At 43.7% G+C, this 15,707-nt stretch overlaps 1 protein-coding gene across 1 annotated transcript in view; it reads right to left on the bottom strand.

Moving 5' to 3' along the window:
* Positions 1–15,707, bottom strand: part of SLC14A1 (solute carrier family 14 member 1 (Kidd blood group)) — a 129,670-nt gene that overhangs the window by 17,167 nt on the left and 96,796 nt on the right. The window contains exons 2-3 of the mRNA XM_082258267.1: positions 13,406–13,577; positions 9,960–10,149 (exon numbers count right to left, since the gene is read on the bottom strand). Coding sequence (XP_082114393.1) covers positions 9,960–10,149; positions 13,406–13,577 — 362 coding nt within the window. The remainder of the gene's footprint in view (positions 1–9,959; positions 10,150–13,405; positions 13,578–15,707) is intronic.

Raw genomic sequence — 15,707 nt, 5'->3', positions numbered from 1 at the left:
TTGCGTCCCTGGCGTTTGCGTGTGCAGGAACCCACCCTCGGAGCCCCTTGCGAATGACTGCCCTGAAAGCCTTGGAAATGTTACCTCTTCATCCTCCTCCTCCTCCTCATCCTGTGCCACATCCTCTTCCATCATCGCCCGAATTGTTTTTTCAAGGAGGCATAGAAGTGGGATAGTTAAGCTGAGAACGGCGTCATTGCCACTGGCCATGTTGGTGGAGTACTCAAAACAGCGCAACAAGGCACACAGGTCTCGCATGGAGGCCCAGTTATTGGTGGTGAAGTGGTGCTGTTCCGCAGAGCGACTCACGCGTGCGTGCTGCAGCTGAAACTCCACTATGGCCTGCTGCTGCTCGCACAGTCTTTCCAGCATGTGCAAGGTGGAGTTCCACCTTGTGGGCACGTCACATATGAGGCGGTGAGCGGGAAGGCCGAAGTTACGCTGCAGCGCTGCCAGGCGAGCAGCAGCAGGGTGAGAACGCCGAAAGTGCGCACAAACGGCCCGCACTTTCTGCAGCAGCTCTGACATATCGGGGTAGTTTTTAAGGAACCTCTGCACCACCAAATTCAGCACATGCGCCAGGCAAGGGATGTGCGTCAAACCGGCTAGGCCCAGAGCTGCTATGAGATTTCGCCCGTTATCACACACCACCAGGCCGGGCTTGAGGCTCGCTGGCAGCAACCACTCATTTGTCTGCTGTTCCATGCTCCTCCACAACTCCTGCGCGGTGTGTGGTTTGTCCCCCAAACAGGCAAGTTGTAAAACTGCCTGCTGTCGTTTACCCCTGGCCGTGCTGAAGTTGGTGGTGAAGGTGTTACGCTGTCCGGATGAGGAGGCGGTAGAGGATGAGGAAGCGGAGTAGGAGGAGTTACGAACAGGAGGCAAACTGAAGCGCCCTGCAATCCTCGGTGGTGGAAGGACATGCGCCAAATTGCTATCCGCCTCAGGCCCATCCGCCACTGCATTTACCCAGTGTGCCGTTAGGGAGATATAACGCCCCTGACCGTGCTTACTGGTCCACGTATCCGTAGTTAGGTGGACCTTGGCACAGATGGCGTTGCGCAGTGCACACCTGATATTTTCCCCCACTTGGTTGTGCAGGGAAGGGATGGCTTGCCTGGAAAAGTAGTGGCGGCTGGGCACGACGTACTGTGGGACAGCCACCGACATAAGGTTTTTAAAACTGTGCGTCTCCACCAGACGGAATGACAGCATTTCAAAGGCCAATAATTTTGAAATGCTGGCATTCAGGGCCAGGGATCGCGGGTGGGTAGGGGGGTACTTCCTCTTCCTCTCAAGTGTTTGGGAGATGGAAAGCTGAACGCTTCCACGGGACATTGTGGAGATGGTTGTTGGTGACCCAGGTGGTGGTGTAGCTGACAGATCGTCTGTTTGCGGGGTGGCAGGTGCCGGTATCACTACAGATGTGGCTGGAGCGGCCGAGACTGCAGCAGAAGAGGAAGCAGGATGAGCCAGAGACGTTTCTTGGTTTTGAAGGTGTGTACTCCACTGCAGCTCGTGCTTTGCACTTAGATGCCTGATCATGCAGGTTGTGCTCAGGTTGAGAAGGTTCATGCCTCGCTTCAAGCTCTGATTGCACAGGGTGCAAACCACTCGTGTCCTGTCATCAGCACATTTTCTAAAGAACTTCCACGCTAGAGAACTCCTTTGAGCTGACTTTGGTGCGCTCGTTCCCTTGCTGCGTTGGGCAGTAGCGGGCGTAGTGTCTAGGGCACGGCCGCTCCGCTTCTGCACCCTGCTCCCTCTTCTGCTGTGCTGGTGGCTCTGTGCGACCACCGCCTCTTCCTCCAAACTACTCAGGTCACCTGCATGACGTTCATTCCATGTGGGGTCGAGGACCTCATCGTCCTCCACATCATCTTCCACCCAGTCTTCACCCCTGCCCTCCTTGTCGGTCTCCACAATGCTGAACGCCGCAGCAGTTGGCACCTGCGTTTCGTCATCATCGGAGACGTGCTGCGATGATCCTTGCATGTACTCATCTTGAGAAATAAGTGGTTGGGCATCGCTGCACTCAATCTCTTCCACTTCTGGGGCAGGGCTAGGTGGATGGCCCTGGGAAACCCTGCTGACAGAGTCCTCAAAAAGAATAAGAGACTGCTGTATGGCTTGGGGCTCAGACTGCTGGCCTGATTTGCAAGGGGGTGAGGTGAAAGACGGTTGGACATTGGCTGCAGGTGCCAACTCTGACCTTTCTGCAGTAGACTGGGTGGGAGACAATGTGAAGGAACTGGAGGCACTGTCAGCAGCAAACCAATCTACTATCGCCTCAACTTGTTCTGGCCTCATCACTTCTAGGGGCGTTTGATGCCCTACCAAATACTGATGCAGGTTCTGTCGCCTACTCACACTTGAGGAAGGTGTTTCACTTGTGCGTGTAGCTGGCACAGATCGACCATGTCCTCTCCTTGCAACAGGAGCTCTACCAGCAGCACCACGACCCAGGCCACGGCCCTTATTTGACGGTCTCCTCATATTTCTGTAATTTAAGATCTTGCCCTAGAAAGGTTTTTATTGAATAGCGGAATAGAAAATATGATCCAAAAAAAGTGTATGTATATCACACGTACACAACCACACTAGGCCCCAATTACTATTGTTTGTACCCCTAAAAGGCTAGATGAGGAGTAGGGGGAGTATGGAACAGGCAGCACCCTCAAACCTTCAGAAGTATGAGATGAACCCCAACAACTTGGAAAGGTGGATCTCTCTCACACGTACCGACACAGACTATCCCGCAATTCAATTGATCCTCAAAGGTTTTTATTGAATAGCGGAATAGGAAATATGATCAAAAAAAGTGTATGTATCTCGCACGTACACAACCACACTAGGCCCCAATTACTATTGTTTGTACCCCTAAAAGGCTAGATGAGGAGTAGGGGGGGTATGGAACAGGCAGCACCCTCAAACCTTCAGAAGTATGAGATGAACCCCAACAACTTGGAAAGGTGGATCTCTCTCACACGTACCGACACAGACTATCCCGCAATTCAATTGATCCTCAAAGGTTTTTATTGAATAGCGGAATAGGAAATATGATCAAAAAAAGTGTATGTATCTCGCACGTACACAACCACACTAGGCCCCAATTACTATTGTTTGTACCCCTAAAAGGCTAGATGAGGAGTAGGGGGAGTATGGAACAGGCAGCACCCTCAAACCTTCAGAAGTATGAGATGAACCCCAACAACTTGGAAAGGTGGATCTCTCTCACACGTACCAACACAGACTATCCCCCAATTTAACTGATCCCCAAAGGTTTTTGATTAAATAGCGGAATAGAAAATATGATCCCAAAAAAGTGTATGTATATCACACGTACACAACCACACTAGGCCCCAATTACTATTGTTTGTACCCCTAAAAGGCTAGGAGTAGGGGGAGTATGGAACAGGCAGCACCCTCAAACCTTCAGAAGTATGAGATGAACCCCAACAACTTGGAAAGGTGGATCTCTCTCACACGTACCAACACAGACTATCCCCCAATTTAACTGATCCCCAAAGGTTTTTGATTAAATAGCGGAATAGAAAATATGATCCCAAAAAAGTGTATGTATATCACACGTACACAACCACACTAGGCCCCAATTACTATTGTTTGTACCCCTAAAAGGCTAGGAGTAGGGGGAGTATGGAACAGGCAGCACCCTCAAACCTTCAGAAGTATGAGATGAACCCCAACAACTTGGAAAGGTGGATCTCTCTCACACGTACCAACACAGACTATCCCCCAATTTAACTGATCCCCAAAGGTTTTTGATTAAATAGCGGAATAGAAAATATGATCCCAAAAAAGTGTATGTATATCACACGTACACAACCACACTAGGCCCCAATTACTATTGTTTGTACCCCTAAAAGGCTAGGAGTAGGGGGAGTATGGAACAGGCAGCACCCTCAAACCTTCAGAAGTATGAGATGAACCCCAACAACTTGGAAAGGTGGATCTCTCTCACACGTACCAACACAGACTATCCCCCAATTTAACTGATCCCCAGAGGTTTTTGATTAAATAGCGGAATAGAAAATATGATCCCAAAAAAGTGTATGTATATCACACGTACACAACCACACTAGGCCCCAATTACTATTGTTTGTACCCCTAAAAGGCTAGGAGTAGGGGGAGTATGGAACAGGCAGCACCCTCAAACCTTCAGAAGTATGAGATGAACCCCAACAACTTGGAAAGGTGGATCTCTCTCACACGTACCAACACAGACTATCCCCCAATTTAACTGATCCCCAAAGGTTTTTGATTAAATAGCGGAATAGAAAATATGATCCCAAAAAAGTGTATGTATATCACACGTACACAACCACACTAGGCCCCAATTACTATTGTTTGTACCCCTAAAAGGCTAGGAGTAGGGGGAGTATGGAACAGGCAGCACCCTCAAACCTTCAGAAGTATGAGATGAACCCCAACAACTTGGAAAGGTGGATCTCTCTCACACGTACCAACACAGACTATCCCCCAATTTAACTGATCCCCAAAGGTTTTTGATTAAATAGCGGAATAGAAAATATGATCCCAAAAAAGTGTATGTATATCACACGTACACAACCACACTAGGCCCCAATTACTATTGTTTGTACCCCTAAAAGGCTAGGAGTAGGGGGAGTATGGAACAGGCAGCACCCTCAAACCTTCAGAAGTATGAGATGAACCCCAACAACTTGGAAAGGTGGATCTCTCTCACACGTACCAACACAGACTATCCCCCAATTTAACTGATCCCCAAAGGTTTTTGATTAAATAGCGGAATAGAAAATATGATCCCAAAAAAGTGTATGTATATCACACGTACACAACCACACTAGGCCCCAATTACTATTGTTTGTACCCCTAAAAGGCTAGATGAGGAGTAGGGGGAGTATGGAACAGGCAGCACCCTCAAACCTTCAGAAGTATGAGATGAACCCCAACAACTTGGAAAGGTGGATCTCTCTCACACGTACCAACACAGACTATCCCCCAATTTAACTGATCCCCAAAGGTTTTTGATTAAATAGCGGAATAGAAAATATGATCCCAAAAAAGTGTATGTATATCACACGTACACAACCACACTAGGCCCCAATTACTATTGTTTGTACCCCTAAAAGGCTAGGAGTAGGGGGAGTATGGAACAGGCAGCACCCTCAAACCTTCAGAAGTATGAGATGAACCCCAACAACTTGGAAAGGTGGATCTCTCTCACACGTACCAACACAGACTATCCCCCAATTTAACTGATCCCCAAAGGTTTTTGATTAAATAGCGGAATAGAAAATATGATCCCAAAAAAGTGTATGTATATCACACGTACACAACCACACTAGGCCCCAATTACTATTGTTTGTACCCCTAAAAGGCTAGATGAGGAGTAGGGGGAGTATGGAACAGGCAGCACCCTCAAACCTTCAGAAGTATGAGATTGTGTTCACTGTACCCCACAAAGATTGAGTTCACTGCACCCCACAATGATTGTGTTCACTGCACCCCACAAAGATTGTGTTCACTGCACCTCACAAAGATTGTGTTCACTGTACCCCCCAAAGATTGTGTTCACTGCACCCCACAAAGATTCTGTTCACTGTACCCCACAAAGATTGTGTTCACTGCACCCCAAAAAGATTGTGTTCACTGCACCCCAAAAAGGATGTTGTTCACTGCACCCCAAAAAGGATGTTGTTCACTCCACCCCAAAAAGATTGTGTTCACTGCACCCCACAAAGATTGTGTTCACTGCACCCCAAAAAGATTGTGTTCACTGCACCCCAAAAATGATTTTGTTCACTGCACCCCAAAAAGGATTTTGTTCACTGCACCCCAAAAAGGATGTTGTTCACTCCACCCCAAAAAGATTGTGTTCACTGCACCCCAAAAAGATTGTGTTCACTGCACCCCACAAAGGATTTTGTTCACTGCACCCCAAAAAGATTGTGTTCACTGCACCCCAAAAAGGATGTTGTTCACTGCACCCCAAAAAGGATTTTGTTCACTGCACCCCAAAAAGATTGTGTTCACTGCACCCCACAAAGGATTTTGTTCACTGCACCCCACAAAGATTGTGTTCACTGCACACCAAAAAGGATTGTGTTCACTGCACCCCAAAAAGATTTTGTTCACTGCACCCCAAAAAGATTGTGTTCACTGCAGCCCAAAAAGATTGTGTTCACTGCAGCCCAAAAAGATTGTGTTCACTGCAGCCCAAAAAGATTGTGTTCACTGCAGCCCAAAAAGATTGTGTTCACTGCAGCCCAAAAAGATTGTGTTCACTGCAGCTCACACACAGAAAAATGGATGTGGATCACTGACACCTGCCTATCTCCAATCCCACACCACACAGCAATATCGATTGTAGTTTGTAGAACACAGTTTCCCTAAAATTCAGCAGACTCTGTCCCTAACAGGATTGAGAAGAGATCGTAGATCAGGATTGAGTGCAGACCCCACCCCCCACACAGCAATATCGATTGTAGTTTGTAGAAGACACTGACCCTATAATTCAGCAGACTCTATCCCTAAAATGCCTACAACTCGCCCTGCCTAAACACTCCGACCTGTCCCTCAATTCTATCCGGACACAAATGGTTTTTTCCTGCCTATCTTTCCCTAATCAGCAGCCAGCACGTTGATGTGTGCTCTGTCCCTGAATCTAAGCAGCATAATGACGCCGCTGCGGCTGCCTCGAACTTATAAAGACTTGGTCACATGCTTCAGACGGCCAATCACAGCTACTGAGACATTTGCAGGCATGGCTGGGATGGCTTAAGGCACACCAGTTAAACGATTGTTGATTGGCTGTTGAAAGCCCGCCATGAAAAGAGCGCCAAAGCATGCAAAACCCGGAAATAAAACGACCGAACACGGATTTTTACCCGAACATACAGTAAAGTGTCCGTGTCCGTGTTCGGGTACAAAAAATCCAATTATTCGGTACGAACACGAATAATACAGTCCGTGTTCGCTCAACACTAGTGATCAGTTATGACACCAGCCATTGGATGGTTTGACAGTTTGGTTGAGAGAGGAGAGCACAAACAAATATGATAGCTACATTTCTGGCACGTGCCGGGAATGTAATAGTTTTTTTTTAAACTCTTAAATCGATAGGTTTACTTCCAACTTCCTATTGTAGGCTGAGAGCGCTAATCCATTACCTTGCTATTAGTTATGTTAAAGAGGTTGTAAACCCTCGGAAGTTTTTTTTTTTTTCTGCAACCTGAAAGAGAAACACATAACGAGCTAGTATGCATCACATACTAGCTCATTATGAAATACTTACCTAAGAACGAGCCCCCGCCGTGCCGCCCGCTCACCTGTATGACGGGCGAGACATGTCCAGTCGGCCGTCTTCCGGGATCGCGGCATCCGGCCATCTGATTGGCCGGAGCCGCAAAGACGTCACTCCCGCGCACGTGCACGGGAGCCGACGGTCACGGCACGGGGCTCTGAAGAAACGGCACCAGCGGCCGTTCCTTCAGAGCGCATGCGCCAGTGACGTCACTGGTTGCATGTAAGGTAAATATCTCCTAAAAGGTACATGTTTAGGAGATATTTACAGTACCTATACGTAATCCTTAATATAGGCTTACCTATAGGTAAAAGTGTCAGAGGAGGGTTTACTTCCTCTTTAATCCTTGAGCTATGCCTTATGACCTCCTATCCATTGGCGCCTGCATAGTTCTGGGGCCAACACCCCTTGGCAGAGCCAACAGCATAATACCAGTCATCTTTTTAGATGTCTTTGGGGCGGGGGGGCATTCTGACCATGATTGGAGCCAACTGCAGGAGCGCACATGGTATGGCAGGATCTTCAGATAAGTAACTTTAACCTCCCTGGCGGTATGATTCTTTTGGATTTTAGGTGCTGAAAGCGGTACCATTATTTTGCATGTAATTCTTGTGAATGAGCAGCCCAAACCAACTGTATACATTTATTATATATATTATATATATATATATGTATGTATACATATATTATGTATACATATATTATATATATATATATATATATGTATATAATGTATACAGTTGGTTTGGGCTGCTCATTCACAAGAATTACGTATATATGTATATATATATATATATATATATATATATATATATATATATATATATACATATATATGCATATATGTATATGTATATATATATATATATACTGTATATATATATATATATATATATACATATATTTACATAAAAAGTACAGTAAAACTGCAGGAAAGGGCACTGGGGGGCAATGTAATGTGATTTTATTTTATTTTGAATGGTATCAGTGTGTTTGGTGCATTTTACATTTGAATTTGCCGCCGGTTCCACCCCCCGGCGGACGTCACGTCGCCGGAGACGGAAGCCGGGGCTCGCAGACGATCGGGAGGAAGTTCCGCCGCCGCACACCGCTCGCAGTCTTCGCTGGATCCCGGAGAAAAGGTAAGTAAAACCTCCTCAAGCATCCAGCGATCTTCTTAGCGCTACCCCGAGTGTGACTCGGGGTTACCGCTTTTGGCACTAAAATCTTACCCCGAGTCACACTCGGGAATACCGCTAGGAAGGTTAAAACAGATCCACTAAGAACTATTTGCTTAAAGCGTATGTATTGCCAAAACCTTTTTTATTTTTGGTTAGAGTAGGGAAGGGTTAAAACCTTTTATTATTATATTAATATTATGAATTATTATTATTATATTATAATTATTCCTTTGTTGCTCAAATGATTTTTGGAATGTTATATAGCAGAAAATGAAAAATATATTTTTATTTTTTTCAGAATTGTCGCTCTTATTTTGTTTATAGCGCAAAAAATAAAAATGGCACAGGTGATTAAATATGACCAAAGGAAAGCTCTATTTGTGGGAAAAAAGGACATCAATTTTATTTAGGTACAGCGTCGCACGACCGCGCAATTGTCCGTTAAAGTAACGCAGTGCCGAATCACAAAGAATGGTCTGGTTATTAAGAGGGTAAATCTTTTGGTCCCTAAGTGGTTTAAACGGAAAATACCACATTTGGCCCCTAAATGGTGCCATACTTAGTGCTATCTAGTGGCCAAATTTGGCATTTTTCATTTACAAAAAACCTGCCCTAAAAAAATATGTAGTTTGGTCATCATGCTGATGTATTGGGAAGAGTCTTCATCAGTGGAGGCTGGTGCTCCATGGGCTGGGGGGTCGGCAGATGGACCACACCATGCCCCTTCCCCCCCGGACAACACCAGCTCTCAGACCATAACACCCGCCCCCCCACCCCCATCGCTGGCTCACTCACCCTGGACTGACGTGGAGGGCAGGCAGTGGCGGCTGCCCCCGGCGGCGGCAGCGGCTTCCCTTGCATCTCCTTCCTCCTCCTTGGCCAATAGCTTGGCCTCTCCTTTTGGCCAATCAGAAAATGGGTCTCAGGACCCGCTTCCTGATTGGCTGGGAGGAGAATCAGTGTGATAATAGTGAATATTAATTTGCTATTGCCATACAACTGGGTGGGCTCAGGGCGCAGTGCTCTGCTCCCCAAGCCCACCCTTTTTTGAAGCCTATTAGAGTCTCTGGCTCTTATCACGTGCTTCAAAAAAAAAAACCCATTGGAATCCATGCGTCCGGCGCCCTGCATGTAGATTAGGGGGCCGGATGCATGGATTGGGGGGCGGCGCCCCTGCGCCCCCAATGGATGGGGCACCACTGGTCTTCATCATCATGCTAATACATTGCTGCCCCAAACCAATCATAAATATCAAAAGTTTCAACTTCACTCTGCCCCACCGTATCACATTTTAATTCTTCATCAGCGAAAATGATTGAAGCCAGAATTACACAGGCAACTAGCTTATTAAGAAAATCGCAAGGTCACCTACAAGTTTCACTTACTGCATTTTGTTTTGGAACTTTTCTTTTCTGTTCTTTCTTATAATTTATTTATGTTTATTGTGAAGATAAAGGAAATTTGCAGATTACCTGTCCTGACTGAGGAGGAGAGCGGTGAGCGTGGACACGGCAGTTCCCAGGCATCCTGCGATCGCCCACCATGGGTTTTGGAGGAAGAGCGCAGCAATAATTATGAGTCCACTCAGAGGATTGCTGACAAACATGACCTGAGATGCTCCACGCAGCACCCAATCAATGAATTGGAAGATGATGGGTTTATCTAAAACAGGAAAATACAATATTATTTATTTTTTTATAGAGATTTATATAGTGCAAACAATTTATTCAGCTTACACTCTAAGGTCCCAATTTCATATGTATACATACACATGCTAGGGCCAGTTTAGACAGGAGCCAATTAACCTACCAGCATGTCTTTGGAGTGTAAGAGGAAGCCGGAGTACCCGGAGGAAACCCACGCAGGCACAGAGAGAACATGTAACTTCATGCTGACAGTGTCCTGACTGATTCATACTGGGGACCAGAATAGTAGATGTAAAGCATACCTGAACATCTTTGTAGCCTCTTCCAATCTACATGCAAAATTTCAATAAACCATAAAGACAGGCCAACAAATGCCACATCCTAGTAGTGAGGACTATAAACAAATACAGTTTCTGGGCAGGAACTTTGAGGCACAGCTTGAGACACTAATAAAATCATTATTTTATTTTTTTACAAAAACATTAAAATACATGAATATCTGATAATTCTCAAACACAATTAAAAAAGCAATATTGATTAAAAAAAACCCGTGCTTGGTTGATAGATAAAATACAGTAAGCAGCTGCTGTTCACCCAACATCCTTTGATGATGCTCGGGAGGGCGGACGGGTGGATGAAACACGTTGACATAATTTTGTGTTTAAACATTTTGCTTCACTTTCTGTTTGCTTGTGGAACGCACGCGAGACGGCGTTCCAGGACGTTTCTGATACTATTACCTACTGCCCATGTTTTTCTTGGACTTTGTGAATATTTGAGATCTACTTTAATAAATTAATCTTTATAAAACAATATCACACTACGATCTTATTATTTCATTCTGGCTGAATCTAAGGAAACGATTTCTGGATTCTTGATACCAATGTTACTGCTGGATGGTACCCAGGACTCCACACTCACTGCTAACCATAAAGCGGTAGTATACTCCACTTTTTAACTTTTACCTACAGTTAAGCCTATAATAAGGCCTATAATAAGGTTTACCAGTAGGTAAAATTAATATCTCCTAAACCTGCACTCTACAAGACTCTGGTCCGGCCACACCTGGAGTATTCCATCCAGTTCTGGGCACCGGTCCTCAGGAAGGCTGTGCTGGAACTGGAGAGAGTCCAGAGAAGGGCAACAAAAATAATTAGGGGAATGGAGGACATCAACTATGAGGAAAGACTACAAGCACTGAACTTATTCTCTCTGGAGAAGAGACGCTTGAGGGGGGATATGATATCAATGTACAAATACTGTACTGGAGACCCTAGCATAAGGAACAAACAATTCAGAGAAAGGGAATACAATAAGACACATGGCCACTCACTAAAACTAGAGGAAAAATGGTTTAACATTAAAATACATAAGGGGTTCTTTACTGTCAGAGCAGTGAGGATGTGGAATTCTCTTCCACAAGCAGTGGTATCAGCCGGGAACATCGATAGTATCAAAAAACTATTAGATGGGCACCTTAAAGACCACAACATAAAGGGGTATACAATGTACGGTTAAGCGCAAACACACAAACACACACACATCATAGGTTGAACTGGATTGACTGATGTCTTTTTTCAACCTCACAAACTATGTAACCCTGGATGCAGCTGCTGACACCAGCGGTGCATGCGCTCTGAAGGTCTGGCGTATCTTGTCAGACCTTCAGAGCTCCTTGCCGGAAAGTGAACTCCAGGAGCTCCATTGCCACCATTCCCCCTGCTGCTATAACAGGCTGTCAAAATGACAGCCATGAATAGCTATATATTACCTAGCAGGAGCAGCTGTCGAAATGCAGAGATAAACAGAGAAGAGGCTCCTATAAGTACAATGTTACAAGCAAGGTGGATGAAGACCGATCCTGGATGCTCCAAGACAGGTATGATCGTCATCACATGCAGACGCCGCAGTCGGAATCGATCTCCGCTCTTCACCGTAGAGCCGGCAATGACTGTGGCTGGACGGTCATTGCCGGCTCTATGGTGAAGAGCGGAGAGCAGAGATCGATTCCGAAGGTGGCGTCTGCGTGTGATGATGATCATACCTGTCTTGGAGCATCCAGGAAGGATCGGTCTCCATCCACCTTGCTTATAACATTGTACTGATAGGCGCCTCTTCTCTGTTTATCTTTAGCTCTTTGGAACCTTGGCTTATGTTCATTTGATGGCAGCGCTAGATGTTGGACTTTCCATACCATTTTATCAGAATATTGTGAACTTCATATAGATTGTGCAGCTGATGCGCCTGTTTTTTTTTATTTTTAGCTGCTGAAATGCAGCCTACTCCTGCAAAAAATGACACTTGCAGATAAACTGCAAGTGGCATTGAGTAATACAGTGTGACAATGTAATTTTTGCTTCAGGTGACAAAACCCTCAGATGTGAACAGGGGCCATTGAAATGAATAGGATTTTGCTTGTTGGGCGTTTTGAGACTTCAGAGATGAGCGTTTTAAGAGCTGAAATAAGCTCAGGTGTGAACAGGGCCTAAAAGCTGATACACTCTATATCAGGCCCTTGAACTACATAGTTGAAGGTAAATCTAAAGGAAATATACCAACAAAAGTTGTATAGTGTGTATCCAGCTTAAGGGTTTTTTTTTTTGGGGGGGGGGGGGGGGGGGTTTAGACGCACTTTATATGTTCACTTGCCAGCCACTGCTGTTTCCAAAAAAATCCAGAATAGTTGGTGGAATCATCGTAATGTGACTGTAAGTCTTGCAGAGTGTAGCTGAATGTAGCATCAGGAAAGATGAAAGGAATACAGACACATTTTGTTTAGGCTGGTCTGAATGGCCAAAGCCCATGCTTGCTATCATGAAGCCCATAACTCTGAATGGCCAAAGCCCATGCTTGCTATCATGAAGCCCATAACTCTGAATGGCCAAAGCCCATGCTTGCTATCATGAAGCCCATAACTCTGAATGGCCAAAGCCCATGCTTGCTATCATGAAGCCCATAGCTCTGAATAACCAAAGCCCATGCTTGCTATCATGATGCCCATAACTCTGAATAGGCAAAGCCCATGCTTGCTATCATGCAGCCCATAACTCTGAATGGCCAAAGCCCATGTTTGCTATCATGACGCCCATAACTCTGAATGGCCAAAGCCCATGCTTGCTATCATGAAGCCCATAACTCTGAATGGCCAAAGCCCATGCTTGCTATCATGAAGCCCATAACTCTGAATGGCCAAAGCCCATGTTTGCTATCATGTAGCCCATAACCCATACTCCATACTTCTATTGTTGTTATTATTACAATTCATATTTTACCTTTCAGCCAGTTTCCAAACTCTTTCATTTCCCCCGAAATGTAATGGATGGCGGTGCAAAATAAACCAAGGCCGCTGGAACAGTGATTGGGACTCTCCACCGGCTTCTTCAGTTCCTTCTCAGCCATGTTGATAGGAATGTGGCTCTCCATGGTTTCTACTTTAAAGTAAACCTACAAACAAACAGAAAATAGAGGCTCTGAATTTGTTTAGGTGCAAACATATATTGCCATTAGACCTACCACATGCCCCGTATAGAGAAACAGGTTTGGGTTATGGGTTGGGCAGGCATTTAAAAATTGAGTTTAGCATAACTGTCTAAGCTTACTTATGAAAGATTTCAAAATTCTTACTTATTTAGGTTTACTTATCTTGCGTAATCATGCTATAACATATTAGAAAGTAAAAAAAATAATAATAATTTGAACAAACAAGGCATACAACAAATAAACAAGCCCCCGATATGTGAATGTAACTACCTGTATTGATTGTGAAGGGCTCCAGTAACTACCATTCATCATCCCCTCTACCCTCCTGTGTCTGGATAGATAGAGGCTCAGCTTTTATTTACCAACAGTGGGCCATTCTAATTGGTGGTCAGCCATGAATAAACTAATTAAAATCAGACTGGTCCTAAGGGTAAGTTACCGTAAGATGATGCTTTGTGCACATCACATCCCTTTTCATGCAAAGTGCCATCAAAGAATTTTGGACTACATTTTCTTCTAATTTTTGAACGATGAATAGGAGGTCACCACCATTGTTTATGGTATTGGAAAACAAAGGAGGGCTTGCTCCCATTTTTACTTTCAATAGATTTTTTTTTTTTTTTAGGCAGTAAAAGAAAGGCGTACACGTACATTAACAGACAATGGCATAGCAAAAGGTATGTAAATGGCTGAATGAACAAGACATATAATGCATCAGAACAGTACAAAGCAAATACAGGAGGTGTTATTTTACTACAAGAGAAACAAGGAGAGGGGAAAATACAAGAGGGAGGGAGGGAAGAGGAGAAAAGGGCCAAAAAGGCCTTGAAAGGCAGGTAGAAAATGAGTTCCCATTTTTAGATTAGCACCTACTTCCAGCTGTAAAGACCTCTGTAAAATCCAGTTTCCAAAATCTTCACCTTATAGATGTGAATAAACACACCCCCTGTGCACTTTTCTTTTAGCAAAAAACTCCCTTTAAATAAAAATAATTAATTATTTATAAATATTATTTCATTTTATTTAGATTTACCAATTTATGTACATTTGGGAAAATAATGACCCACACCTTTTTTTAGGAAAGCCAGATTGAAACTCTTATATTCTCCATAAAAGTTGTTGCCCAGTCTGGATTAACTAGATTTGTTTAATTTGTAAAAACTTATCTTCTAGATTTGTTTAATTGCAAAGTCTTTGATCAAGTCTTTAATATATCAAGTCTTTAATATGTAGAAAATGTATTTCAATTTTTAGATTAGCACCTACTTTCAGCTGTAAAGACCTCCGAAAAATCCCATTTCCAAAATCTTCACCTTATAGATGTAAATAAACACACCCCCTGTCCTCTCTTTAGCAAAAAAAAAAAAAAAAAAATCCCTTTAAATAAAAATAATTAATTATTTATAAATATTATTTCATTTTATTTAGATTTACCAATGTATGTACATTTGGGAAAATAATGACCCACGCCTTTTTTTAGGAAAGCCAGATTGGAACTCTTATATTCTCCAAAAAAGTTGTTGCCCAATCTTGATTAACTAGATTTGTTTAATTTGTAAAAAGTTATCTTCTAGATTTTTTTAATTGCAAAGTCTTTGATCAAGTCTTTAATATGTAGAACATTTATTCCCATTTTTAGATTAGCACCTACTTCCAGCTGTAAAGACCTCTGTAAAATCCCATTTCCAAAATCTTCACCTTATAGATGTAAATAAACACACCCCCTGTGCACTTTTTTTTTTTTTAGCAAAAAATTCCCTTTAAATAAAAATAGTTAATTATTTATAAATATTATTTCATTTTAGATTAGGATTTACTTCCAGCTGTAAAGACCTCTGTAAAATCCAATTTCCAAAATTTTCACCTTATATGTAGAGTCTTTAATAGGTAGCATAGTTCATATTCCTATCGCACACCTTCCTGGTTTGTAGGCTCATGTGTACTGGGTGCTGAAGCGATCACCAGTTGGCAACTGGATTGGTTACAGGTAGATACATATTCGCCAGCACACCAATGATCTTGCAAAAGCAGTCCAAAAAACTTTATTCAAGATACGATCACATCAGAAAAATATAGTGCAACGTTTCGGAGCAG

The sequence above is a fragment of the Pelophylax lessonae genome (genome assembly GCF_965119305.1).
Source record: "Pelophylax lessonae genome assembly, chromosome: 1".
Classification (NCBI taxonomy): Eukaryota; Metazoa; Chordata; class Amphibia; order Anura; family Ranidae; genus Pelophylax; species Pelophylax lessonae.
This window is presented reverse-complemented; position numbering and strand designations above follow the sequence as displayed.